Genomic DNA, 25,522 nt, shown 5'->3' on the forward strand with positions numbered 1-25,522 from the left:
TGCTGACAGTTGATGGTTTTCATTGAAAACAAACCAAAAAAGAAACCTATTTTATAAAATCCAGAGTGCACCATCTGCTTTCAGTGCGCGCTTTAATACTTCAGCCCATGCCCACATCTCCTTTCCCCATCACCACTTCTGCACATGCATACATACATAGAGTTTGCATTCTGTAAGCTGCCAACAGACCAGGCACTCGATGCCTATAGAAACCCTGCTGAGCGTAGGCTCTCCAGAGATGTGTGCTCAAGATGGTTCTGAGCGCAGGTGAGTCAACAACTCCCTCTCATTTTCACCTCTTTGCTTCAATTCCTGCTCTGCCCCTTCGACAGGAGGATTCCGAGCCCCTGACCAATGAAGCCCAAAAAGAGAGAAGTGAACCTCAAGAGAGAGCATCGTGAAATTCTATCCATGAAGGCCAGGTTGGATGGGGCTTGGAGCAAGCTGCTCTAGTGGAAGGTGTCCTTGCCCATGGCAGGGGTTGGAGCTTTAAGGCCCCTTCAATCCAAACCACTCTGATTCTATGAATTTCCAACCCTCCTGAGTCATATTTTCTCACAAAGCTTGAATCAAAGGCCATTCAACTCCTCTTGGATGATTTCTAGCTCATAATCATTAATACAAGCTCCCATTATGTTAGCCTAAGGGTGGCATATGGCTTTCTAGGGATAGGACAGACGGGGGGAAAATAACAGTGAAGGCATGCCTACATCCCAGCCTCATTGCTGTGCGTGCATATGGGGACAGAGATTCTCTTGCCAAACTCTTAAATACCAAATATATTAACTTCCGAGTCCAACACAGGGCTTCAAACACAACCACTGCTTTGCAAACTAAGCCCCCGAGATGACGTGCATAATGAAGCCGTGTGCTTCCCAGCATACCAATGAGGAGCCATGGGAGTTCAGGAGGAATTCCCTTCCCACATTTGCTCCCAGACGCTCCCCGCGATTCCCTACCTGGCTCCGAACAGAACAGATATTTATAGGCAGCAGCAACGGGGAGAGGTTTAGTGCTGTGAATACAGATCTCCTGTCACGAGATTAGAAATCTGATTCGTTTGATTTAAGAAGCAGATTACCTCAAATACAGCACAGTTTAAGAGAAACTCAGTTGACTCTGGGGCTGCTTTTTAATACAGGCAAAGACTGTCTTAATTACATGCTTGAGTAAGAAAACTCCTCAAAGCCTTCAGTCATGGTCACGCATCCCCTGCCTGTCTCTGTGAATCCTCAGACTCAGGTGAGCTTTCAAGCACCACGTTCCACATCTTACCCACTCTGACAGACCTGTTCTCCTGCTCCAGCATCCCAGACACAGCAAAGCACGCTTTACACCGCGTTACAGACTTGGCTTCTTTCTGGGGGCAGGATCCAACCTACCGGTTTCCAAGATGTATGTGGGAAAGTCACGCATGCAGTGTGGATCGAGGGGATACGAAAGCCTTACAGAAAGGACCACAAAAAGCACAGGGGACTCAAAATATATCAGAAAATCACAGAATAGATTGGGTTGGAAGGGTCCTTTGAAGGCTGGTCAGGGCTAGGACAGATTCACAATCACACCAATAGTAAGGTGTTACCTATGGAGTAAAATGGAGTCAAAACATGTAGAAAGACTGATCAGACTGTCCAGGAAAGGAAAAACAACACACAGAAGTGAGGAACTTGACTGCAATCCCCCTCATTCCTGTGATCACTGCAGAGACAGGCAGTCAGCACTGAAATTCCCCACTACCAGCTCTGAAATGCACCTTGGCCCTTGCCTGCAGCATTCCCTACATCCTAAGCCACAGTCAGAGTTATGAAAAGGCTGCCAATTAAGTTGCGGTTTTGAGTTATAGACAAAATGTCCACCAGAGACTCTGATTCTTGCTTCCAAAGCACTTGCAACCCACTGAGTGCTTGGGGAAGATAATGTACCGGTTCTCAAGCACACGCGCTGCCGGCTGCTCGCCAGGCTGCGAGCAGAGGAAATGCTGCAAGGTTGCAGCTTTTAATGAAGTCCGAGCATATCATAATGAAATCATCTGCAAAAAGAAGAGTGTAGATTCAGCAACAAGCAGGATTTCAGGCTATTGTACCCTGCATTCTTCATTTGTACATTGCCATCTCCGGGGCACGATTATATCACAAGCAACCTGCAAATCTATGTCACTGCCAGCAGAATTTTGATTTCCTTTTGATGGGATAAGTTGCAAACAGCAGCTTTCCACACTGGGCAAGTGCTTCACGTCTGTAAGAGACTGCAATATTCAATGCTGATTCAATGTCCATTTATTGGGCAACACGACACACTTGTGCTCAAGGCAGATGGCTTGGAGAAAATAGGGGTTGGGAAGAGCATCCTCTCTTTCTAAGGAGCAATACCTCGTAGTCTCCCAGCAAGGACCACAAACCAAGCACTGCTGCTGCTCTCAAGAAGATGCTGGTATAGACTGGGTGCAGCAGGAAGAGTTAAGCAGTTTGGGGAATTTTCCTTAGGGAAAGAAACCATTTTGCTCACAGTGGAGCTCCCATGTCTCAAAACTGATGTCACATCCGAAAGAATCCGAGTAGCATTTACTCCTGGAGCCTCTGATCAAAAGCAAGATTGAAGTCCAGCTTTAAAACAGTGTATGCTCTAAATATAGCAGTCAGAGAGAGCTAAGATTCATGCTTCATGAGTTTGCAAATTGAGTCAATCCAGCTCAGAGCATCACAGAACCCTAAAGACAGATTGCTGGATTTATTATACTAGATACCATGTACAAACATATCTGCACACTGTTTGCTCCCTAATTCTAGTTGGGGCACACAAAATCATGTTACTTGGTAAGCTCCTTTTCCATGCTACACTCCAGAGTCAATGACAGCGATTTTAAGAGCCTGGTGTTTGATTTATTCATTAAACAAGTTGACCAGAGCAGCAGACTAGAAATAACCAGACAGGCGAGTGATTTCAGATGGATTCCTGGAGACTCATCACTACAGGCACTGTAAGCCAGGGGGAAAGAAACCCTCCAAGGCAGGTTCAGGCTTTTTATAGGTACTACATTAACAGTTGGCTCCAAACCTTCATTCCTCATGCAGGGCCTCCTTGGTCAAGTGCCCTCCCCAAGCACATGTTTGGGATAACTCCGCACAACCCAGTCTCAGCTGTCAAATGCTGCAGAAGCAATTGGCAGAAGTTCAGCTCCTATTACCAGAAACAATGCGAGAAGAAAGAGGAAGCAGGGGGGATGTGACACAGGGTTTGAGGCAGGAAAGGGATTCTTCCCTCTGACCAAGGCCATGGGATGGAAGAAACACAGGCAGAGATCGTCCCCCAGAGGTGGTTTCCAGGGCTTGGGACAATTTCCTGGTGGTTCTGTGGTAGGACTTCAACACAGAGCACCAACAGCAAGGAGCAATGATGCCCCTGACCAGCACTGGAAACCATAAGCCTCATCCATCAACTACTCACTGAGATGACCCATTTTCTTTTTCCCATGGATTTAATTGTGATTTAATGAGGTTTCCAATGAAACACGTTGGCAGCTTATCACAAAACTCAGCTGAACATGTACTCCTTCTACACTGCCCGCTCGCTTGTGTGAAGAGTTGTCATCCAACTCAAGCAAGAAGCAAATTAGGATTCAGCTCTGCTGCAGAGGAGTGGTTTGCTAAGAGGCAGGGGAAAGGTACACTAACAAAGCAGGAGGCACAGGAAAAAGCTCGTGTTACTACTGTGATTTGTACAATGTTTTAGCTCATCTTTTGGCATTGTGGTTTTGGGGAATTTCCATTTATCCCCAGGCCAACAAAGGAATTACATGCTCAAGGATGGCAATGGCTTTTTAGACAAGTATAGAATTAAATCGGAAAAAAAAACATATTTAAGTATAGACAAAATAGATCAGCAAGATCAGATTCAGACCCTCTCATAGCCTCTTAGCATTCTGGAAAATAAAGGCCATACTTGGCGAAACAACCTTTCAAATGAAACCCTTAAAAGCTTATTTATCTCATCATACATCATGCATTATCATATAAGGCCAGGTTAGACGGGGCTTGGAGCAAGCTGCTCTAGAGGAAGGTATCCCTGCCCGCAGCAGGGGATTGGAACCGGATAAGGTTTAAAGTCCTTCCAACCCAAACCATTCTATGATTCTATGACATTCTCCTTGCTGCCTGTCACATAATTTATATTACATACATATAAAATCAAAAGAAAAACCCATCCAAAGAAACCAACACCCCAAAGCTCCCTTTCCATTGTAGCGTTGGTCCTACACCCCCAGAGACCTAAAACCGTCGGAAAGGACCAAGCTTTCCTTCCCATCAGTACCACCGTCACGTCGCTCGGAGCTGGGGCCACGTAACCCCATGCACCTTTTCACTGTGCTGAATCAATCTCCCCTGGCAACTCCTGTGCGGCCCCGCGCTCCCATGCCTCCGGCGCCGCTCCCCACACTAATTCTGTGCGCACAACTGTGAAGCACAAAATTAGCCGGTTCAAATTAAGCAAGGAGAGAGACCGAGAACCTTATTAAATCAACATTAGCAGCACAGTGCCTTTAAAAGAGAAACTCAATTGCAAAATATTACCCGTCTTTGGGAAGCTCTTTACATTGACAGGAACGAGACAGGCAGCAGCTGAAGTCATCGTCCTCTGCCCCCACCTTCCTCTTCACGCTGCTCACAGCGCTTAAGCAGCAGGAGCTTTTTCAGACCAAGCAGAGCTTACCCTGAACTCCCCAGCACTGGCATTGGCAAGGAAAAGGGACAAGGTCTGTTAGGTACTGGGGTAAAAGCACACACACAGAAAGCATGTGAACACACAAAAGCTGCGTGTTCTTCTCCCAAGCCATCCACAACACTGGTGGTTCTCCCAAGTAGTCACATTACAAGTCAGAGTCAACTCTTCACTTCTTACAACAAGGCAAGGAGCCATTTCCCATTTTAGTTTCCATTCTCAGTCCTCAACAATCAGGATCACTGACACAATGGTGATGGTCAGCAAGTTCTGTTCCAAAACACTTTAACTCTCCAAAATGTGCCCCTCCTGTTCCTGGCCAGGGATCCTTCAACTCCTTTCCAAGACAAACCACTGGAGTATTGTACCATTCCCCCTTGCTGGATCATCAGAGACGTTGTTAAAGACACAAATCACCTCTGAGTCTTCAAACATGACTTTCCCTTGGCTCTCCTTCAATCAGAGTTGGTATTTCCACCTTGTGTCAACGGCATGAGTGTGCACACCTTCACCACTGTGCAGCAGCTATGGACTTGTCTGCTGGGCTACCACCTAAACCAGGGAATGTTTCAGTATTATCTTGCAGGGAGAGTTCATAATGTGTGTTCCTAAGGAGTCCTAGGGAAACTAATCCTGCTAAAACAATGTAGAGAAGAGAAGGCTCCAGGAAGACCTTAGAGCAGCTTCCAGTGCCCAAAGGGGTTACAAACCTGGAGAGGGACTCTCTGTGCCAATAAAAGGCCACTCTGAGGTGCTGCAGTGCCGAGACCTCTTCAAAGCTATAAATAAAGTGACCACTTCCTCAGCTAACAGCCAGGCTCTGATGGCATTATGAGCTGGACAAAGTAGTTCCTACACCAGAGTTAAGACAAAGTGCACCAGGGAAACAGGAAGGAGGAGGAGGAGGGTAGAAAACACCACCCACTAGTGTCAAAAAGCTAACTTGGTTCTCAAAGGGCTGTCTAGCAAACATCCTCGATTCATAAAATGCTTCATTCTCACCTCAAAGGGCAGCAGCAGCAATACAAGACTGCTGGGAACCTTCTGCAACAAAAGGGGCTGCTGAAAACCAACAAGTCCCTGTTCAGTTCTAAAAGCTGGAAGATAGGGAAGGCAGGAAAGCCAGACTGAAGCAAGGAATCGCTGTCCTAGTGCTGCCTCCATACTCAGGCTGGGCAGAAGCCTGACCAAGCTACACTGAGCTGCCCGCCTTGGTTCCAAAAGGGACAGCACCAAGCTAGGACTGGAAACTTCCTTTTCCCTGTTCTCTGCTGCATCTGATTTTCCTCCAGCCCTTCCCAGTGGCCTCCCATGGCAATTGCTTTCGTAGGGGTTAACATACAGCACCTTTAATTCAGTGGGACAGTAACGGAAGTATCATGGAATACCAGGTTGGAAGGGAACTCGGGGACCATCTGGTCCAACCTTTTAAATAACTAATTCCTAGTCACATGCCCAACATCTACAGCTCTTTAGTGCCTCCATCCTGAAAATCCTTCTGGAAACAGCTTTACCAGCCACACAGAGTACAACTGAGAGGAGAACAAACAGCGGAGACAGGTTTTGTGCAACTTCCATCATCTAATTCTGCTGCTTAGGAACCAAAAGTCACTTTGATAGCTCAGCATATACCAACCCCACAAGCAGACAATGACACACGCAGGTACTTAGAGTCACTTATAACTGAAAGCTTGGAAAAGCTTTCAAAGAAACACGAAGTTTTAAACACCTGAAAAGCATCAAGAACTAAACCAGAGGCTCCTGAGGGGGGTATTTTTGTTTTCTAAAAACACACCATTCACCTGCAGAGATCTCAGTAACATCAACGCATCACGACAGCACTTCTGGAGATAACCACTATTCCAACGACGCTAAAGCACAAACAAGATGCAATAATTTGGCCTGATTCATGCAGCAAATCCTAGACAGGATCATGACTGATAACGGATCCAAACAGCAGAAGAAACCAAGATTTTCATCACCCATGTATTTGTGCAAATCACCGAAGAACAGCCGCAGAGTACCGAGGCTTGCCTCTTAATATCCTCCAAGATGCACAATCAGAAATTATCTCCAAAGATCTAAGTATAAAGGAATGAAAGGTTTCACACACTGGAGATGAAGGGAAAGAGCTGGAGCAGCAAAAAAAGCAAGCCCTGTTTCATTGTGAAGTCTCCTGAGGACTCAGGAGCAGCAGTGAATGGTGAAAGCCATCCACCAACTCCAAGTAACTAACACTGCTTGCAGTGATGAACTCACTGCAGGTGTCAGGCTGCCACCTACCACCGTCAGCGTGGAAAACGCACTGTGAGCACAGAGAGGATTCTGAAGGAGTGCACAGAAACACTGAAAAAGAAGGAATGAGACAGCCACAAACCCATGCAGAGCCACAGCAGCCTTTCCCTTCAGCCCGACCTCCTGGCTGCCGCGCTTGGGAGCCATCAGTTAAAGGGATTCATCTCCCCAGGGTTCAGTTTTCCAAGGAGCGTATCAGGAATTAACATTCCCGGGTTCTGTGACTGATGTAACTGGGATTTAAAAGGACAATCAATCATCAGCCCCACTGATGCTTCCAACATGCTCACAGGAGGCAGCAGCAGCACACAGACACAAGAGCCCTTCTCCCTTTCCCCTCCAAGCCCAGGCTGCACAGTGTTTGCTATGGGGGTTGTGACTGGGGTTTCTCCCACATCAGGAGCACTCACCCACCAGTACCCCAGCAGCTCCCTCAGGAGGCCCAACCAACCTCCCTTGCCACGTGGATAAGGAATGTTGTACCTCACTCATGTCAGCCAAGGCAATGAGCTTGATCACCTCCACTACAGAGTCCTCCTTGTCTCCCTGTTTTTCTCTGCATCTTTGAGTGAATTGGTATTTTTAAGAGTGACAGTTCATCCCATTCCTCCTTGGAAAGTATATTACAGAGGTGAGAGAAGCAATTAATACAGGTTCATGGAAACTTCAAACCTGGCAAGTGGGTTTTACAAGACGAGGCCAAAGAAGCCACTAAGGCTTTACTTATTTGTGTATTTCCTGCCATGATCTTCTGGGATGGTTTTCAAAGCTTTAAACAAAACCAAACCCCAAGCAATTGGGCTGGGTATTAGTTCTGCCACTTGAAGATCTTTCTGTGTGAGCATCGACTGCCAGATGGGAAAGGTATTTCAGCTCATAGTATGTAGAGAAGAGACGTGGAAATTTGTCAGTGGTGTTCAGGCTCCCAGAAAGACAGTTTTGAGACTAAATTACTGTGGGGTGAGCATATAACCTCCCGTAGGAAGTATAGTTCTTAATATAATATCCTTTCCTGAGAGGAAGAAAGCCATCTAACTGACCACCCTATGATGCCAGTCTACTTATCCGGATAGTACATAAACCACTATGGTGACAAACGCCATGGAAAATAAGTCTGAGATTGATGGAAAGATTCAGAGCTCAGCAAGCTGTGAGGTCCTCAAGTGACACACTTAAGACTATGTCCTTGAGCCAAAGAAAATATACAACCTACTTGGAGGCCAAAGAAAGCTTGCTCAGACAGGTGCCTCTGCTGCCAGCCAAGTGCAACACATCCAGAGGGACTGAGGAAGCGCGTTGTAACGCAAGCTGTACAGTCCTGCCCTCCTCATTCCTGCCAGTCAGCAACCAGAAATTGCCTTCATCATAACAATACAGGAAAAGAATTCAATGCTTTTGTATGTGAAAGAGAGTAATTTCAATCCACAGAATTAAGTCAGGATGGAAGCTGGAACACAATTACATATTGCACGCCTTGGTCAGAGCTCCAAACAAAGGTAGCTGGCAGAACGTCTCCGCCAGCAGATAACACCAATAAATGCCTCATTTCCATCTATTAAAAGCTAATAAACAGGCTTTGCTTCTCACACCGTCCTCATTTCCACCAGGCCCCTCTCAAGACTTGCTACCTTTTCTGGCACATGCTCCAGGTGCTCTCCATCCCCAAACCTCGGTGCGTCACTGCACGTGAAATGAGGTGCCTGCAACCCACTTCTCAGCTTTGGGAAACCAGACAAGTGCAATTACAGCTCCCTCCAGCTTCCTGCTCATTCAGATTTTGCAGGGTTTGAGAAGTCTCTTAAAGAAGATTTTATTCCCAAAAGAGACCTTTGCCTTCCAATGCCACAAGTATCGTGCTGTCCACATGCCTTGTGTTCAGATAGGTCTGACCTTGCCCTCCACTAGCAAAATCACTGCTTAAACACAAGTGTGGTGTGAAGAACCAGCACTTATTTCACTCAAGTATGTGTCTTCTCCCACCTTAGGAGTAAATACCCTGTAACTCAGTTGTAGCTCCTCATAGTGACTGCCTGGATCCCAGGCTCTTGTACACTCTGAGAGGGTGTTTACCAGCAACAGAGTCAGTAACAAAGCAAGGGGGTGGGAAACACAAACACAAGCAGGGCTCCTGGGCTGCTGCCCAGGATCACGGATGCTTCATTTCTTACACTCCTTCAGCAGAAAAACAAATACTTGTGCTTCCAAATCTCCCTAACACCTGTAAGCTTAATGCCTCCAATCAGCACTTGCTCACATCTTCATCTTCAAGCCGTATTAGGAAGTTCTGATAAGCCCTTTCCTTCCCAGTCTCTCTCACTCCACATGGATGAGAGCCACTAATAGAAGACAGAGACTAAAATCCTTGTCTCTCCTATTGCCTTCGTTTAGCAATCAGCAACTGCCTGAGTATTGTGTGAGCCCCAAAGCACCGCTGTGCATTACACACTTATCTCTGCAAAACCACGCTGCACAAGTGACAACTTCCAGGCAGAGGGGAGGGGGAACTGCACAGCTTTGGGATAATTAAAGCAGAGATGAGTGTCACCGCTGCAGATAATTCTGCATTAGCAGTAGAGTTACTTAATGGAATGAAATAAACTCAGCCAAATGGTTTGTTTTAAAGGGAATTTAGGGGCTGCAAAAGGTGCCCAACTGACAGCCCAGGAGAGTGAGAATGACAGCCCTTCATCATTCACAAAGCGAGGCTCTCACCTCCCACCCTGGCTTTGGGAAGCAGAGGAAAAGCTAAGGGAAACTTCATCCAAGTCCTTGGTCATTCAGGCTCTGATCCATCCAGTGGGCCCCCACACAGGGACCAGTCAGTCACCAAGCAGAGAGGAACAACTGACTGGGATCAACTGGCCACAGCAACACCCTGCAATGCTCCAGGCTTGGGGGAGAGTGGCTGGAAAGCTGCGCATGGAAAAGGACCTGGGGGTGCTGACTGACAGAGCTGAACATGAGCAGCTTGTGCCAGTGCAGCCAGAAGGCCAATGGCATCCTGGCCTGTACCAGCACCAGTGTGGCAGCAGGACCAGGGAGGTAACAGGCATTGGAATGGGCTGCCCAGAGACTGGTGGAGTCACCATCCCTGGAAGTGTTCACACACCACGTAGACAAGGCCCTCAGTGCCATGGGTTAGTGGTGGCCTTGGCAGTGCTGTGGAAGGGTGGGATTTCGTGATCTTAGAGGTCTTTTCCAACCTGGCTGATTCTCTGATTTCCTACATGAAGATACCAGCTCTGACACAATGGGTTGATCCAACCCACAGATGTTCCACAGCCCACCCCCACGAGCATCCACCAGGAAAAGAAAGAATAGATTGATCAGTGTCAGTGCAGACAACAGAAACAACAGGGTAAGTAGGCACGTGGCCCCCAACGAAACCACCTCCTCCCACCAAGTCCATGAGGCCTTCTCATTCCTCTCCTCTTGCTTCAAGAACTGCGCACCTACACACAACTCCCACCCCTGCTCTCGTCTAGATGGCTCTCCACAGCGTCCTCCTGCTTGTTAGGACAGGGACTCTCAAGGTCAGTCAGAATTTATAAGGCAGCCATTTCATCTTTTGTGCTTTTCTGGCTACAATCCTTCCTAAAAGATGCTGAACGGTGGATATTCTGCCGCTCTGAAAGCCCTGCCAACACCAGGCCAATTAGGAGCTTCAGGATGATGCATATTAAAGTTATTATGGGAGGCAGTTCTGCAGCCAGAATAAATCTTAACTGAACCTTTAAGTGGTTTTTCTAACTCTTGTTTCTCCTCCTTGAAAACAGATGAGAAGACACAAATCTCCTCCTTCAAAATCTGCAGGGATTCCAGCCAACCACCACCTTCTCCCTCGAGAGCAGATTCTGCCCTCGAAGCAATAATTCATTTCATCCAAGGCCGAATAGATCATCTTTATCTTTTACATTCAAAATCACTCCGAAACTTACAGTATCAGTGAAGACTGACCTGAGATAGTGCCTGCACATCTCAAACTGCTGCTGAAAGAAACTCCAGTGGTTTTGCAGCGCAGGTCTTCAGCAGTCTACAGCCTGTCTGCAGACACTCAAAGCCAAAGGGACACAGACGATACAGTTAATGTTTCAGATGAGGTTCTGTAGGAAGTATCTAATTATAAGGTTGGGATGTAGGTCAAAACAGTGAATCTTAAAGAGGATCTGAGGAATGGAGGCAGCAACATCAGTTTTGATAGCAAGCACGAGATGGCATTAGGGCAGATCTGCCACTCTCCTCCCACCACTTCCCAAACCAAACTTGCTCTCAGGAGCCCTTCTCTACCCCTCCAAGAAGCACCATTAGAAACCATTTACACACAACCACCTTGTGCTCCCCTCTGCAGCCTGAAAGCACAACTTCACAAGCTGCTAGATCCATGCAGCTAAACGTGAAAGTGAGCCCAGGAAGCATGGGGAGAAAAGGAAAGATAGAAGTAGGCTGACTGCACATACATCTCCAGTTTGTAAACTGGGTCAGTAGTTAGTGGCCTCACACCTCCAAGTGATCTATTCCTATATAAACCAATGAACTTCAAAAACTAAGGGTAAACTCGTCCTAAGAAATATTATAGTAACTCCTGGAGAAGGAGAGTCAGAATGAAAACAAATAAGCAAAACCTTGGAGCTGCTGCCTTGCTATGCGAGCAATGTGAGGGCTCAGCAGCTCCCAATCCAGCCTCGGGAAGGAGTCCTCATGGGTGTCCCTTCACTGCCACCTTCAGGAAGCACTCACTGCTGCTTCCAACGTACTCACACCGCAGGAAAGGATGAGCTCAGCGAAGGCATCATCACTGGCGTGCAACAGAGATGCCCATTAAAACCCCTCATTTCCAAAATCAGGAGTACCACAGCTGGAATCGCATCCCAGAGAACCGAGGAGCAGAGCCTGCAAGATCAATACCCAGAGCGGCCACGGGCTGAGCCAGGCTTCTGACCCCAAATAAGATACATAATTCATCTCCCAGGTTCTGCACAAGGCAGGGAATAGATTTTCCTAGATCCTAAACTGAAAGGGGTGTTAATGAGGATACACTGGTTATGGATTGTTTATGAGACTCCATTCGCATCATTGCATTTTAAAGGCTCACTTGAAAAGCCAACAAGTTCCCCCCTCAAAACCAGTTACAGAATAAGCACATTCAAACTGCTTTGCTAAGGAAAGAGCAAGTTTTCATAACAGTTCAGAGGCAGTAATGAAGTGAAAATGTAATGCATAGGTCTGATAAGATATCCTAGCATCACTTATTTACACACGTGTGCACAAGATGCTCCTTAAGCCTCTGGACAATGTACTGACTTACCAGTAGAGGACATGAATTATCAAGCAGGAGACTTAGTTCCAAATCAGTCTGCATCATAGCTCTTAAAATAGGCAAATGACTTGCTGAACTGTAGAGTGAAGCCCAACTAAGCTCAACAGCAACATCTGCTGGGCAACCAGCAACAACCACCTCAAACTGACATGGAAGTTTATCAGTCATTCCTGCAGAGATGCGAGTTTTCACTGCAGCTTAAGGACGCCCAGCGAGACATCTCTCGTGCAGAAGCAGAAAGCAGATGTAACTTCTGAAGGTGGGCAAACAACAAGGCAAAATTCTGCCTGCTCAAGGAGTCAGAAAATGTATGTGCCATCATTACCTGCTCCCCAAGATACCTGGCAGCAAAACACTGAAATAGAGGGGTTAAGATGCACTTCAATGAGACTGCGCTGAGGAAATCTCTGCCTTTCCACTTCAATCCCAGCTGAAGAACACCCCTGGTACCCCTTGAACTACTTTCTTTCCTAAGGGAGCAGCCTGCATTTGAAAGGCCTGAGGCAGTGGAGTATTTATCAACCACACTGGTCCCATCTACATAGAGGAGAATGGCAGCTAAGACCATTAGAGCTCCTTTCCCTCCAGGTGCCTTAACATTCCTTATTAACCTCAGAAAATAAGGCTGCTAGGGCAGAATGACATTAGTGGAGCAGGAGCAGGGCTAATGATCCCCAGTAACTCTGGGCACAAACTGAGACTCTATTGAGATTAATCACAATGAAAACTCTTATTCATACCCCAAATGCATTACATAAAGAGAAGAAGTGGCTGGCAACAGCTTCAAGATCGGGTTTAGTCCTTCATCGCAACTGTAATAAGGGCAAAGTGCCCAAGTGCCAGGTTCTGAACAGCCATGGGAGAAGGAGTTGACACATCCCACTTCTACTACCAGCAAGGGAACAGTGCTTAATCCTTACCTGGCCAGCGAACCACCTCTTTCTGCAGGTCACTGTATACAGGCAGGGAGGTTTTCACCAGAACTCCGATAACCTTCAGCAGCACAAAGGCTCAGAGAACTCACACTGCAAAATGCAGAGCCCTGAACAGGGAAAGGCAGACTCTGCCCAAGGGGCAGCTCTGGAAGTGAAGGAAAACTACACCATTCCCTTGAAAAGCACAGCTGGCTTTGCAACTTGAAGCTCTCCTGCTTCCCCAAGTTCTGTACTTGAAACAAAACCTTTTTAGCCTGAAATATTAGGGAGGAGGATTTAAGAACCACACAAGTTTATTTACAACTGATAATGTTATTTGGGAGGTTTTTTGACTTGGGCTTGCTTTGTGGGGATTTGTTGGGGTTTGGGTTGGTTTTGTTGTTGGGTTTGTGGGGTTTTTAAGCACACTCTTATTCCCAATGCCCCTTTATTCACATCTAGCTGTTAAACCAGGAGAACATATCACTTGATGGTACAAAGATGACCGATTGCTCAGGTCCTCAGCTGGGAAAAGAACAGCTTTTGCAAGGAACCATTTGCGTATTGAAAGCTGGGAAGCTCCAGGGGAGAGTCACAGTTTCAGGTTACTGTTGCCAACCACAGCTATAGCCAGGTAACACTGAGGAGCAAACCCACCCTGCTCAGAGGCTGAAGGGGAAAGGAGAGGGAAGAGATACAAGCTTATGCGTTTGGAAAAAGGAGCTTGAAGACAATGAACTACTCTTTGCATGGCAAAAAAGGATCAGGCTTCAGATCCAGTGAATGCACATGGCAAGCACTGAGTCCTAGTTGGAAGAGCACAGGTTATTTAACAAGCGTAGCCTCAGCCTGAGGTGCGATTCACGCAGGTATTAAACTCTGGAGCTCTTTCTTTTGGACAGTAATTATACATAGCTCTGCTCTATCTGCGTGTTTGATCAATTTTTACTCCCTGCTCCTACTGCATCATCCTTCAACTTTGCCCATTATCACAAAGTCTTCAAGGCTAAAAAGGCTCTAAAGCCCCAGTGTAACATGCAGCCAGGAAAAGGAAAGGCAGCTCATTCTCTAATTCCTTCCCCCCCTCCTGAGCTTGCAGGTGTTCTATTTTCATTGTCTCAAAATCAAAGAGAAAGTCATCAGCTCATTTCCTCTCCCTCAGTAAAGCCCCTTTTAAGAAGCTACTTTCCATCATGTTTTACTCAGCGCTCATAAATAATATAGGTAATTGCAGATGGTCGTAACAAACAAGAGGAGAAAGTACACGGATAGAGCACAAAGGAAACAATAAAAACTCTGATGTGCTCCAAAAGCAGGAGGAATTCCCAGCAAACAGCAGCGACTGCATCCAGGTCATTTTTTTGTAACACAATCAATAGTTCAGGGACAGAGTTTAGCCAAAGCCAAACGTGGGTGCTGGCAGCTTGGCCCCCTTTGCAGCACGCGTTTCCTACCTCTTCCCCACATGCAATCCACACAGCTATTTCTTCCCTCGAAATCTGCTTCAGGAAGGAATATTGGTCACGGAAATATAGGCTGGAAAATGCTGAAAATCCACATTAGATAAGCAGCATGCAATTAGGAGGGTATTATGCCGACTGTAACAAGCAACTCTAAGAGTCCAGCCAGCTGCCCAAGAGTTAACGTTGTGCGCCTCATCAAACCCTCTTGCAGAGGTTAAGCACACAATAGACTATCTAAAGCACAGCTCGAAAGGCTGCTTGAAATTCCACACGTGTACCTCAGCAATGTATTTCTATTAATGTCCAGTGTGTGTCAGCATGAAGATAAGGTACCAACATCATGTCCAACCAGGCAGCTAGAGAATGGGATGCCGTGTAAAACATTGTCTGATGCTCAGAATCCCAGTGAACGGTGGCATCCGCAATCTCAGCATAGGCACCGATAACACCACTGAGGAGAGGTGGTGGGAGCAAAGTCTGCAGTTTGGGGGGAGAAAAGAGGCAGAGAGAAAGAGGGAGCAGAGGGAAGCAAACAAGACTGGAAATAAACTGCCTCAGCAAACAGGAGCGGGTATGAGGACGCTTAATTGTAGCAGAGGGAATAAACGAACTGGAAAAAGCCACAGTGAAATTAGCTCTTCATATCGAAGAATCACAGACAGGTCTGGGTTGAAGGGACCTTAAAGCTCATCCAGCTCCAACCCCCTGCCCCAGCAGGGACCCCTTCCACCAGAGCAGCTTGCTCCAAGCCCCTGTGTCCAGCCTGGCCTTGAACACTGCCAGGGATGGGGCAGCCACAGCTTCTCTGCTTGCTCAGGGAAGCATCAACCTGCTTTAGCTTTTCTTTAAGGTGAGAAATAAAGAAATCACATCAGTGCTTATTTTGATTTCTCCCATCACACCATGCACCAGAAGACTCTGAGTTTACAATCTATTGTAGCTATCTTATTAAACAGCTACTTCATTATGCCACTTGTCACCCTTTCTTATGAGACCCAGAATGATTCTCCCTCACCCCACCACCTGCTGCAGAACACTCTGCCCATCTCAGGTATCTACCTCCTTTACCACCCTCAGCTGTCAGCGAGGATCACATCAAGGCACACATACCTGTTACAGCTCCAAGGAAAGGTGACAGATGCACCGTAGCCAGTTTTCATGGCATTTAGGGAATATGACAGAAATGACAGCCTGTGGTAGGTCACCTACCTCACATCCCCATCATGAGAGCGCAAGAGCAATCAGCGCGTGCCATTCACTGCAAACTTATTTCCCAGCTCTCACATTAGCCCTTCCCATTCACAATCTTGCTCTTTTTAAGTAACACTTTCCAGTCAGAGACATCAAGAAAATTCTCAGTGATCAAAGATCATTCATTCAAGATTTAAACACTGTCATTTCTGAGATAGAGAACGGGGAACCGTGGAAAGCTATCACCAAACACTAAGTTAGATGTATGTAATATCCCAAATACTCCAAACACAGACAAGCAAAGTCATAATCCAATAATAAAGTTTAACCAAGCTAGTGGGAACTGCCTTCTTCTAACACACTCAGCCTTTCCACCTGACAACCTCATAGCACAATCGACTCCACATTTGACTATCACTGGCTCATAGGAAAGGCTGAACTCCCAATGCATTACCAAATCTTGCTGGTTATGACCCCAAAATCAGCTGCAGAATTAGAGCAGAATTCTACCACTCCACAGTAGTCAGTGCAGGAAAAAGATGCAGCAATAACTTTGTTGGAGCATCCATGGGAAAATATCCACATGTTGTTCTCTTCTTTATGAATTGAGGATTCTGTAGCTGCAGGTAGGGGAAAAGGAAGGCTCATCTTACCTTCTGCTTCTTAAATGACGGAATGGCTTTACAGCAACCTGAAGTCAGAACAAACGAGCCTGGAAGAAGTTTCTGTGGAGCAGATGAACTTGCAGACCAAAAAGAAGTGTGAAATACGGGCAGAGGAGAATTGAGGCAGAGAGGTGGGCAGCACCAGGGCCAGCTTCAATTTGTTGCAGCTATAGGATTAAAGAGGCCAACCTGTGTGATAAGGTCCCTTAGCCCAAGAGACTACAGGAACAAAGCTCCAACAACCATCAGCTGCTGAAATCTGCAAAACTCTCCAAACACAAATTAACCTTCAGCAGGAGATAAAAGAGGAGCTGAGGAAACTGGAACTTATTAGAAAATGCTATAAATGTTTGACAAATCAGAGCAGCAGCAGCAAGGAAAATAAGGAGCATCAGCCAGATAACAGCCCTGCCTTCCCTCCAGAGGGGCTGGAGACAGAGGAGGGTTTCTTCTGCTTTGCCTTGGTTTTCACTGTCTGGGTTCATTGCAGTACACGTTCTCCTAAATTGCTTTAGTTAAATTTAGACCTCCCTAATGCTCTAGAGACAGGAAGTTATTGGCTTGCTGGAGGCAGAAGGATGTAGATCCTCACCACGCCAAGCTTAAGTTTAATGCCAACCTTTCCAAAGTCCACCATTTAGTACTGGCAGACTGCTTCCCATAGGGATCCCTTACATGCCTGATGGTTTCACGAAAAGAAGCAACTCCTTCACTGCAGAAAAGCACCCACTTCTATAGTAGTAAGTAACAGCCAGAGAGGAACATAACTGGAGGGAAAGGAGGAATGTTCTGGTCAGAGACTATAGAATAACTTTGAAGGCTGCACACATTAATAAAGGTGCTGGAGCAGCTCTGCTCTGGAGACAAGCTGAAGTTCAGCCTGGAGATACCCTAGAGCAGCTCCAGTGCCTAAAGGGGCTACAAGAAACCTGGAGAGAGGCTTTGGACAAGGGCCTGTAGGGACAGGACAAGGGGAATGGCTTTAACCTGCCAGAGAGGAGACTGAGATGAGCTCTTAGGCAGAAGCTCTTCCCTGTGAGGGTGCTGAGGCGCTGGCACAGGGTGCCCAGAGAAGCTGTGGCTGCCCCATCCCTGGCAGTGTTCAAGGGCAGGTTGGAAACAGGGGCTTGGAGCAACCCACTTTAGTGGAAGGTGTCCCTGCCCGTGGCAGAGGTTGGAGCTGGAGGAGCTCTAAGGTCCCTTCAACCAAAACCAGGCTGGGATGCTGTAACACATTTTCTTCAAAGGAAAGCCTAGACAAGTATCTCTCAGCTCAAAGAGCAAGAATGAGAAGGGCAAAAGGAACAAGGTCTGAAGCTGCCCAGCCTGAATATTTACATCTCCCTATCAATAGCTTGCAACATTTTGTAATAAAGGCTTAAAACCAAAAAACCCTACATCTTTCCATTCATATCCACACATTTAAAAGCAGTTTTATTCACTTAGTGAGGGCAATGAAAACCAACTGCACTGCAACTCCAGCCAAAGAAAGGCAGCCCCCCACTACCCTAGCTGGAGCATAGCAGGTGGTTCCATGCACCAAGGTGGGTGTGCTCCACACAGCATGGGTATGCTCTGCTAATAGCAGGGACAGGGCTCAGCAGGAGGCACAACTGGTGGCACACACAGCCCCATGCAGGAACTGGTGTTCTGCTAACTAAAACACCAGTTGTTTGCTCACTCATCTGCAAAGGTGTCACTCCTGCAGTGAGCATCTGTAGACACTTGTTGCATGCACTGTAACATCAATGGGAATCAAACTTGGAGAAGAAGAACTGAGTGGGCTTTTCCCTCATCTTGCACTGTTATTTAAAACAAGCTTCCATACTTCCTGATTTAAATCAATGCTTGCTGCTTCCCCCACAAACTTCAATCAAGAAATATTTACAGAAATGACAGAGTACTAAATACTAAACCCACAATTTGTGTTGGCAACATCTCCTCCCAGAGCCAACCTATCTGCTGCACAGGCTTGCAGCTTGGGAAAGAGGAGGGGGTTTAGGGAGCTACAAAGCAAACAGGACAAACAAAACCAGCCCTGATGTGAGCAACAGCCAAACCACAACACAAAGCTCTCAGAGACAACACCTTCTATTGCACCAACTCAGATAAATAGAGGGGAAAAAGTGACAGGCTTGGAGAACAGAGGCCTGACCTCCAGAACAGCCTCACTCCACTGCTACCAGTTTCAAACCCATGGTACTTACTGGACCCCAGGCAGCCACTGCAGCTTGTCACAACGATAGGAGATTACCCACAAACCAACCCCAGTCTAATCTAGAGATGCTCACCTGTGGTTAATCTGCCAGGATGAAGCTGATCCCCAGCTTATCGCCAGGTAAACTAAAGCATTAGCGAAGCTAAACCATGTTTATTTCTAAAGCCATCTTCAGCACCAGTTCAGCTGCATCTACAGCTGATGCTGCTCAGCAACAGTGGGTAATTCACAGGGAAAACTGAGGCAAGAATGACCTGAAGCTTCATCACTGACCAGAAACCTAACAAAAGCTGGCTATGAATGGGCCAACTGGATCATTCCTCCACCCCAACAGGGCCAGAAAGAGAAACCTACTTCACCTGAGCACTGCCTTATGACAACCAAAATGCTCCTCCATTGCATCAACTTGTAAGTGGGCTTTTTATGTTGCTTTCAGCATTTTCACCTCCACATGCTGTGAAACGGAGTAGAAACACACCAGTTAAACCTTCAACAGACCAATGCACACTAAAACAAGGGTGGAGGTGTCCAAAGGATGCCACAACAGTTCAGAATCCCCCATTCAGAAGGTGACACCGATATCAAACCCCAGTGCCCTGATCGAAGGCATTCCCAGTCATACTTCCTCCTTCAGCTCTTCTCTCCTGAATGAACAATGAGTGAGAGGATCTGAGGAGCAAGAAAGAATTCAACAGTCTATGACCAATTATTACCAGCTACTGCAGCAACCAGAGAGAGACCCTAAAGCCCTGGAAGTATTCCCTCCCATGTTATATTCCAGACCACACTCATCTAAACAGCACAATGCTGGAGCCACCAGAAAGCAGAGGTTGCCATGCAGCACGGTAGTGAGCAGGGCATGGCCAGGAGCCCTGGGAACAGCGAGCATCCATCATTGATGGCTGAAGAAATACTTCCCAGCAACTTAGGAATTCTGTGTCTGTATTCACAACAGCAACCAGTGCCCATTGGCATTGTCTGGAAAAGCTCATCACAGGGCAAAGTTTGTCCTACTGCTGCCCCATGAATTCATCCTCTCAAAGTGAGAAGGGAGAGGAGGACTTTTGGTCAATAACTCTGACAAAGCCATTATCCTCACAGTATTAAATGGGGAGATAAGAACTTGAGGGCTTTGCACAAATCATATTAGTTCAATTCTCAAACCCGGGTAATGCTTCTTTCCAAAGTATTAATTTCATTTATTCTATTTGCTCTCCCTCTGTCCTGATAACACAGGAGCACATGGCCCCTAAATGAGATCCTCCTATTTTCCAAGTTCTAATCCTCCCTTTCTAGAGCAGTAATGAGATGTCTTCGCTTAATCGCGTTTATTAACCCCCCCCCCTCCAGCTCCAGCTTTTATCCAGCCCCATTCCACATTGATTTGTCTCAAAAGCCATCAGGCAGCGAGTCACCAGCTCCAAGAGGCCCGTGATGCATCTGCTGCACACGCTGCTCAGCCTGAGGAGATTACAAAGGCAGAAGGAGAAGAAAGAGCAGCTTTGCTTGCAAAGTTTCCTTTGTTGGGAAGAACACGGGGGGGGGGGGGGGGGGAAAGCCAAAAGAAGTGAGAAATTGAGAGGTTTTGATTAATTGGAAATGAAAAAGGAAAGATTCCTGGTGCTGGGGAGAGGTGAGACCATTCACAACACAGGGAAGCAATTAAATAACCTGACTGTGGCAACTTAGGAAGCTCCTTGTGCTAGAACTAAGAAAGGCTTTCAAGAAAGCTGTATTAATTCTTGGGCATTTAACATGGGACTCAAGGCATGCTCCAGGCATTAGCTAAACACCCCAGGCCCTGCTGGGGAGTACTGTCCACATAATCCTTGTTGTGCTGGAAGTACCTAAGGCATTCAATTATTCAGAGTCCAGTCAGCACCATGAGCCTGCACAAACAAGCACTGCAGCTCTAACAGCGAGGGCTGTTCCGCAGCAGCTCAGCATCCATGTGAGTCAGACCCCTCTGGCTAAGCAAAAGCCATAGGCAAAGTGAACATTGCACTGTTTGTACTTACAGAGCTGGTCTGCTGCTTAAACTAAAACTTTAAGGAGTTTTACTCAAAACTTATCTAGAAGCCAAGTCCCTTGTTCAAAGGCAGGAAAATCCCAGGGAGATCAAGACAAAAACGTGGAACAGGACATAGCTACTTAACTCCAAATCCCTCTCATAACAAATGAGCCACATCAACACATAAACCACCAAAACAACAGGTTTTAACCTGCACATTACCCCATAAACGAGGAAGCATTTGGCCCTGGAAGCAGAGAGCAGGTTCCCTACCAAAGATTAGCTCTGGCCACAGTCTCTTCAGGAATGCACGCTATATGATGAGACAGCAGAAGTGCTTCAGAGCAACACTGCCAATAGTAAAAGTCAGAGAATGGAACTCATGGTTAAATGACAAGTGTCATGCAGCACAATCAAAATGAAATAATTCCAAAATGCAGCCATCACACCCGGATTGATGGTCTGTGAATAGGGAGGTTAAAGGAGAACATTGCAGCACCACTAGAGACAACTGTACAGGAGAAAGCTACAGATCCCCAAGCTATTGAGCTGTTCAGGGCACAGCTCAAGATCTTACTGCAAATATCAAATAAGGAAATTAATAAAGCAAACCTTTCCAATTGGCCTTGGCATGATCTTCAATCCCCACTAAACCAAGCACTGCTAGAAGCAAGTTACTCAGTTCTTTCTTTCATGGGAGTTACCCCACTTTTTAATGGCCTCCCCATTAAGCAACAACCACCATCACCTGGGAATTGCTCCCTTTAAGTAGCTAATTTCCAATGCCATCTGCACCTGGACCAGCACTAGGTTCCTAGAGTTCCACTACTATCTCCTACCTGAAAGAGAAGAATGACACAGAAGAGATGAAAGAGCAGCTCACACCATTATCTGTCCCAGATGCTAGGGTTAAAAAGCAGACCAACCAAGAAACACATTCAAGCCTTATTCCAAATGAAGGTAGAAAACAACACTGGAAGACAAAGGACAGATAAGATTTGAGTAGGATTGAGTCAATACAACAAGGTGACCATGCCCAAAAGGTGACCACAGCTGAGATAAAGCAGGTCTGATAGGGATCCCAATAACTTAAAAGGCTGACAGGAACAGCTCATGCTTAGGAAAGCATCAGGCAGCCAACAGACAATGGCTTTGACCCCATCTCTGCAAGGACAAGCCAGACTATTCCATTTTTAAGGATCCTGGATTTATGACTGATCAAGAGGTAGTTTAAGAGCAATAAAATTTAACAGTTTCTCATTCTTGCATCACATCCTGGGTTAACACTCCATGGTCACTGTTTATCTTTTATGGGTTACACAGGGAGAAGCTGATCAGATCTTTGCAGAGCACCAAGTATGCAGTATCTGGGTATGTGACACTGCAGGGTTAAAAGCTAACTCAGGTAACAGAAGAGGCTTTGTATGTTAGCAGCCAGGTTCCAACTCCTTTTAGAGGACTTCACAAGCACTGCCTGACTCTGCTAGCCACAATTTTCCAGGGTTACTCCACACCTCACTGCAAGAGGACTAAGCCAGGCCACATCTTTAAATGGGACAATAAATCCATCAGCTTCTCCCTCCCTCCTTTACCAAAGTCCATTAACTGCATTCATAAAGAGAATATTCTCTTTCTAGTGGAAAGAGAGTTAATGCTGCATTTGCTGACCCACATGTGCTATGCAGAGGAACGCAGTCACCCGCCTCAGACATGACTATCCCAAAGCTCAGCAATCCTCCACCTTCCCATGGTCAGGATACAAGCTGCCAAGAGGAAAATTCCCACAATGCAGCAGCCATGCCCAGGCTGTATCCAGAACAGGTTCAGAGACTCCCAATCCAACCACACACAAACGTTATCAGGGAGTCAAAAAGCACCAACGGGTCCAAACCCGCAAACCAATGCATGGGAGGCAATTTCAGGACTGTAAATTCAGGACAATGTCCTGAGGTTGAAAATACAGCCTCTTGCTGAAGAAGCTTTCAAGCCCCAGAACAGAAGCTGCAAGTGTAATACAGGTGGGAAATACTATAGAGAAAACATCCTCAAAGGATTCTTCATTTAAATCAAGTGCACGCAACAGATCAGGAGGATGGAAGAACACAACAAAGTCCATCATTACTGAAGTCTGCCCTCTCCCTAAGCCATCCTTTCAGTACGTACCAGGCAGAGAATCAGTCCAGTTCTCTCAATGAAGTTCCAACATCCCAGTCTAAATGGGGGACGTTTGGTCTCACTGTGGCAAGCAGAGTCCCACCTCAATGTCACACCCCAACACCTCACACCACTGCAGGTCAGTAAAGCGGCAGCTCCAGCAAGACTCTGCCTTGTTTACAGGCAGAACACCACTGGCACAGTAATGTTAGGACTTAAACCAACATAAAGTCCTATCATGTGCACATTAAGCACCACCAACAACCCAGCAGTCACTGCTCATGCCTTTCCCTGCAAGCTTGGCCTTAGCATCACTGCATGACATGCTGCAAGTGTAGCCTGCCAGCTACACTGTAAGCCAGACGTGAAGTGACAAATGGAACGAGGAGGTGGTGAGTGTTCCAGCACAAATCAAAGTTTCTAAGCTCATCGCCCAAGTGACACGTAATGAATCTGCTCAAGCAGAGATACTTTAGCCTGTCCTGCATGGAAACATACAGGGGTTTTTGTTACTCACCATCTGGGCTACTCTCTGCCTCTCTTCACGAGCATTGGCCCTCTCCCGCTGAAGGGCAGCACTGGCTGCTTCCTTCTCTCTTTTGGCCAGCCGGAGCAGCTCCTCCTGAACCAGCGCCTGCTCTTGCTCGTACCTGTATGAGCACCAAAGCAAACAGAGAGGAGGTGATCAAGAGGCTTCTGGAAACAGGGTCATGGCTTAGCTTGTGTAATGCAAGCCTTGGAAATCCCATACGCAAGCAAAGAGAGATTGATGGAGTGCTTCACTGCACTCACTGTCAGGGGTCACTCCATAGCCAGGCAGAACTTTCTTGCTGTCATCTGTGTCCCTTGCCCTCTGGGTGCACCTCTGAGAGCACTGCCTCTACTTCACTATTTTAGGAAGCTGAAAACAACAATTAGGTCCCACTTCTTCACCAAACTAAGCCAATGCAGCTCCCTCAGCCTCTCCCATGCCTCCAGCTTGCCAAGGTCCTTAGACATCCCGTCTAGGAAAAGGAGGAGGAACAATCAGAGAGATAAAATGGATCTGATTGTTTTAGGTGTAAACTGGATTAAATCAATCACCATGTTTGAGATTCCAAAACCCCTAAGGGAAGTATCACATACAGACTCCTTCAGTTGTCCCAGAAAAGGCAGCTGTATTCAAGTTCATGCTGTACTGGCCTTGCAATGCACATCACACACAAGTTTCCTGAAGTTACCCACTCGTTACATTGGTCCTCCCTGTTTCTCCAACCACCACCCAGTTGCCCCCAGCTCCCCTGACTGCTCTTTTTGGCTAAGGGATGGCTTCCCTAAAAAAACTGTATTCCATGGCCCATAACTGAAAAAGGCTTCAAAGGAGATTCACTGGCATTAACATGCACAGTCCTTGTGCTGTGACTGAGGCAAAACAGAGAGCAAAAGGAGTTTAACTACTGTTCTTTTCAAGAACTTCACCTCACCTCCTGTGCAGTTCCTGCTTTGCAGCAGAAGCATCCTGACCAGAGTCACTTGCCACTGGCAGCTGGGTTCCTAGAAAGAAGGATAGAAACCTGTGAGAGCTGTAGTACCAAACACAGCCCTTCATCACATCAGAAATGGTCTGATGAGGATTTCATATGTGAGGGTTATCCCATTGAGAGATAACACCTGGAAAAGTCTCTATAGAAAACATAAGTTTGCATTATGAAACAAAGAGGCACTGACAGCATTGTCTTCACCAGGCACACTGAGCAAGACATGCTACAGAAGCTTCTAGGTAAGGAGGTTAACTCCTCAAACCCTGGTTTATACTGAAGCATAAGCATGGGTTCAGACCTACTTTCCATTTTCTTCCTCTAGCTCCAGTAAGTCTTTCCCTTGACCTCCTGCTTTCCTTGTGATTACAAGGGATCCCACAAGTGGAGATGAGGTTATTTGACGGAGTTCAGGCCATCCATGAGACCCACTTTCAGGAAAGATGCAGGCTACCAGCAAGCATAAAGCAAAAGCCTGGTTCCTCTACCTCAGCTTATTCTAGATGCCTCAAACAAACACACACCGATAACCTACCAACAAAGTGTATCCAAGAGCCAACAGAAATCAGTTTTCTGACCTGTAAAGACAAGTTCAGAAACCGAGCTCTCCTCACCCGCTTGCCAAGCTGTGCTCAGACAGCCCATCCTTCCCTGGGAGCTTCTTTCCAAGAACAAAAAGCCATGTTTCCCCCACCCATCCACAACACACTCCTGGGCGTGCAATGGAGATGAGGCAGCTTGCCAGGAACAAAAGGTTAAATACAGAAGTTCTGCCTTGTTTATTGCAGGGCCTGTAGGGATGGGACAACGGGAATGGCTTTAACCTGCCAAAGGGGAGACTGAGATGAGCTCTTAGGCAGAAGCTCTTCCCTGTGAGGGTGCTGAGGCACTGGCACAGGGTGCCCAGAGAAGCTGTGGCTGCCCCATCCCTGGCAGTGTTCAAGGCCAGGTTGGACACAGGGGCTTGGAGCAAGCTGCTCTAGTGGAAGATGTCCAACCTCTGTGGCAGGGGTTGAAACTGGATGAGCTTTAAGGTCCCTTCAACACAAACCAGGCTGGGA

At 46.7% G+C, this 25,522-nt stretch overlaps 1 protein-coding gene across 3 annotated transcripts in view; it reads right to left on the reverse strand.

The window, feature by feature from the left end:
- CHCHD6 (coiled-coil-helix-coiled-coil-helix domain containing 6) overlaps nt 1-25,522 on the reverse strand; it is a 107,372-nt gene that overhangs the window by 80,390 nt on the left and 1,460 nt on the right. For all 3 annotated transcript variants that reach the window (XM_057417526.1, XM_057417524.1, XM_057417525.1), the window contains exons 3-4: nt 24,408-24,477; nt 23,462-23,594 (exon numbers count right to left, since the gene is read on the reverse strand). In XM_057417526.1, coding sequence (XP_057273509.1) covers nt 23,462-23,594; nt 24,408-24,477 — 203 coding nt within the window. The remainder of the gene's footprint in view (nt 1-23,461; nt 23,595-24,407; nt 24,478-25,522) is intronic.

Source organism: Pezoporus wallicus, unplaced genomic scaffold (assembly GCF_028554395.1).
Source record: "Pezoporus wallicus isolate ANWC-B61680 ecotype Strahan unplaced genomic scaffold, APGP_CSIRO_Pwel_v1 contig_8542, whole genome shotgun sequence".
Taxonomy (NCBI): domain Eukaryota; kingdom Metazoa; phylum Chordata; class Aves; order Psittaciformes; family Psittacidae; genus Pezoporus; species Pezoporus wallicus.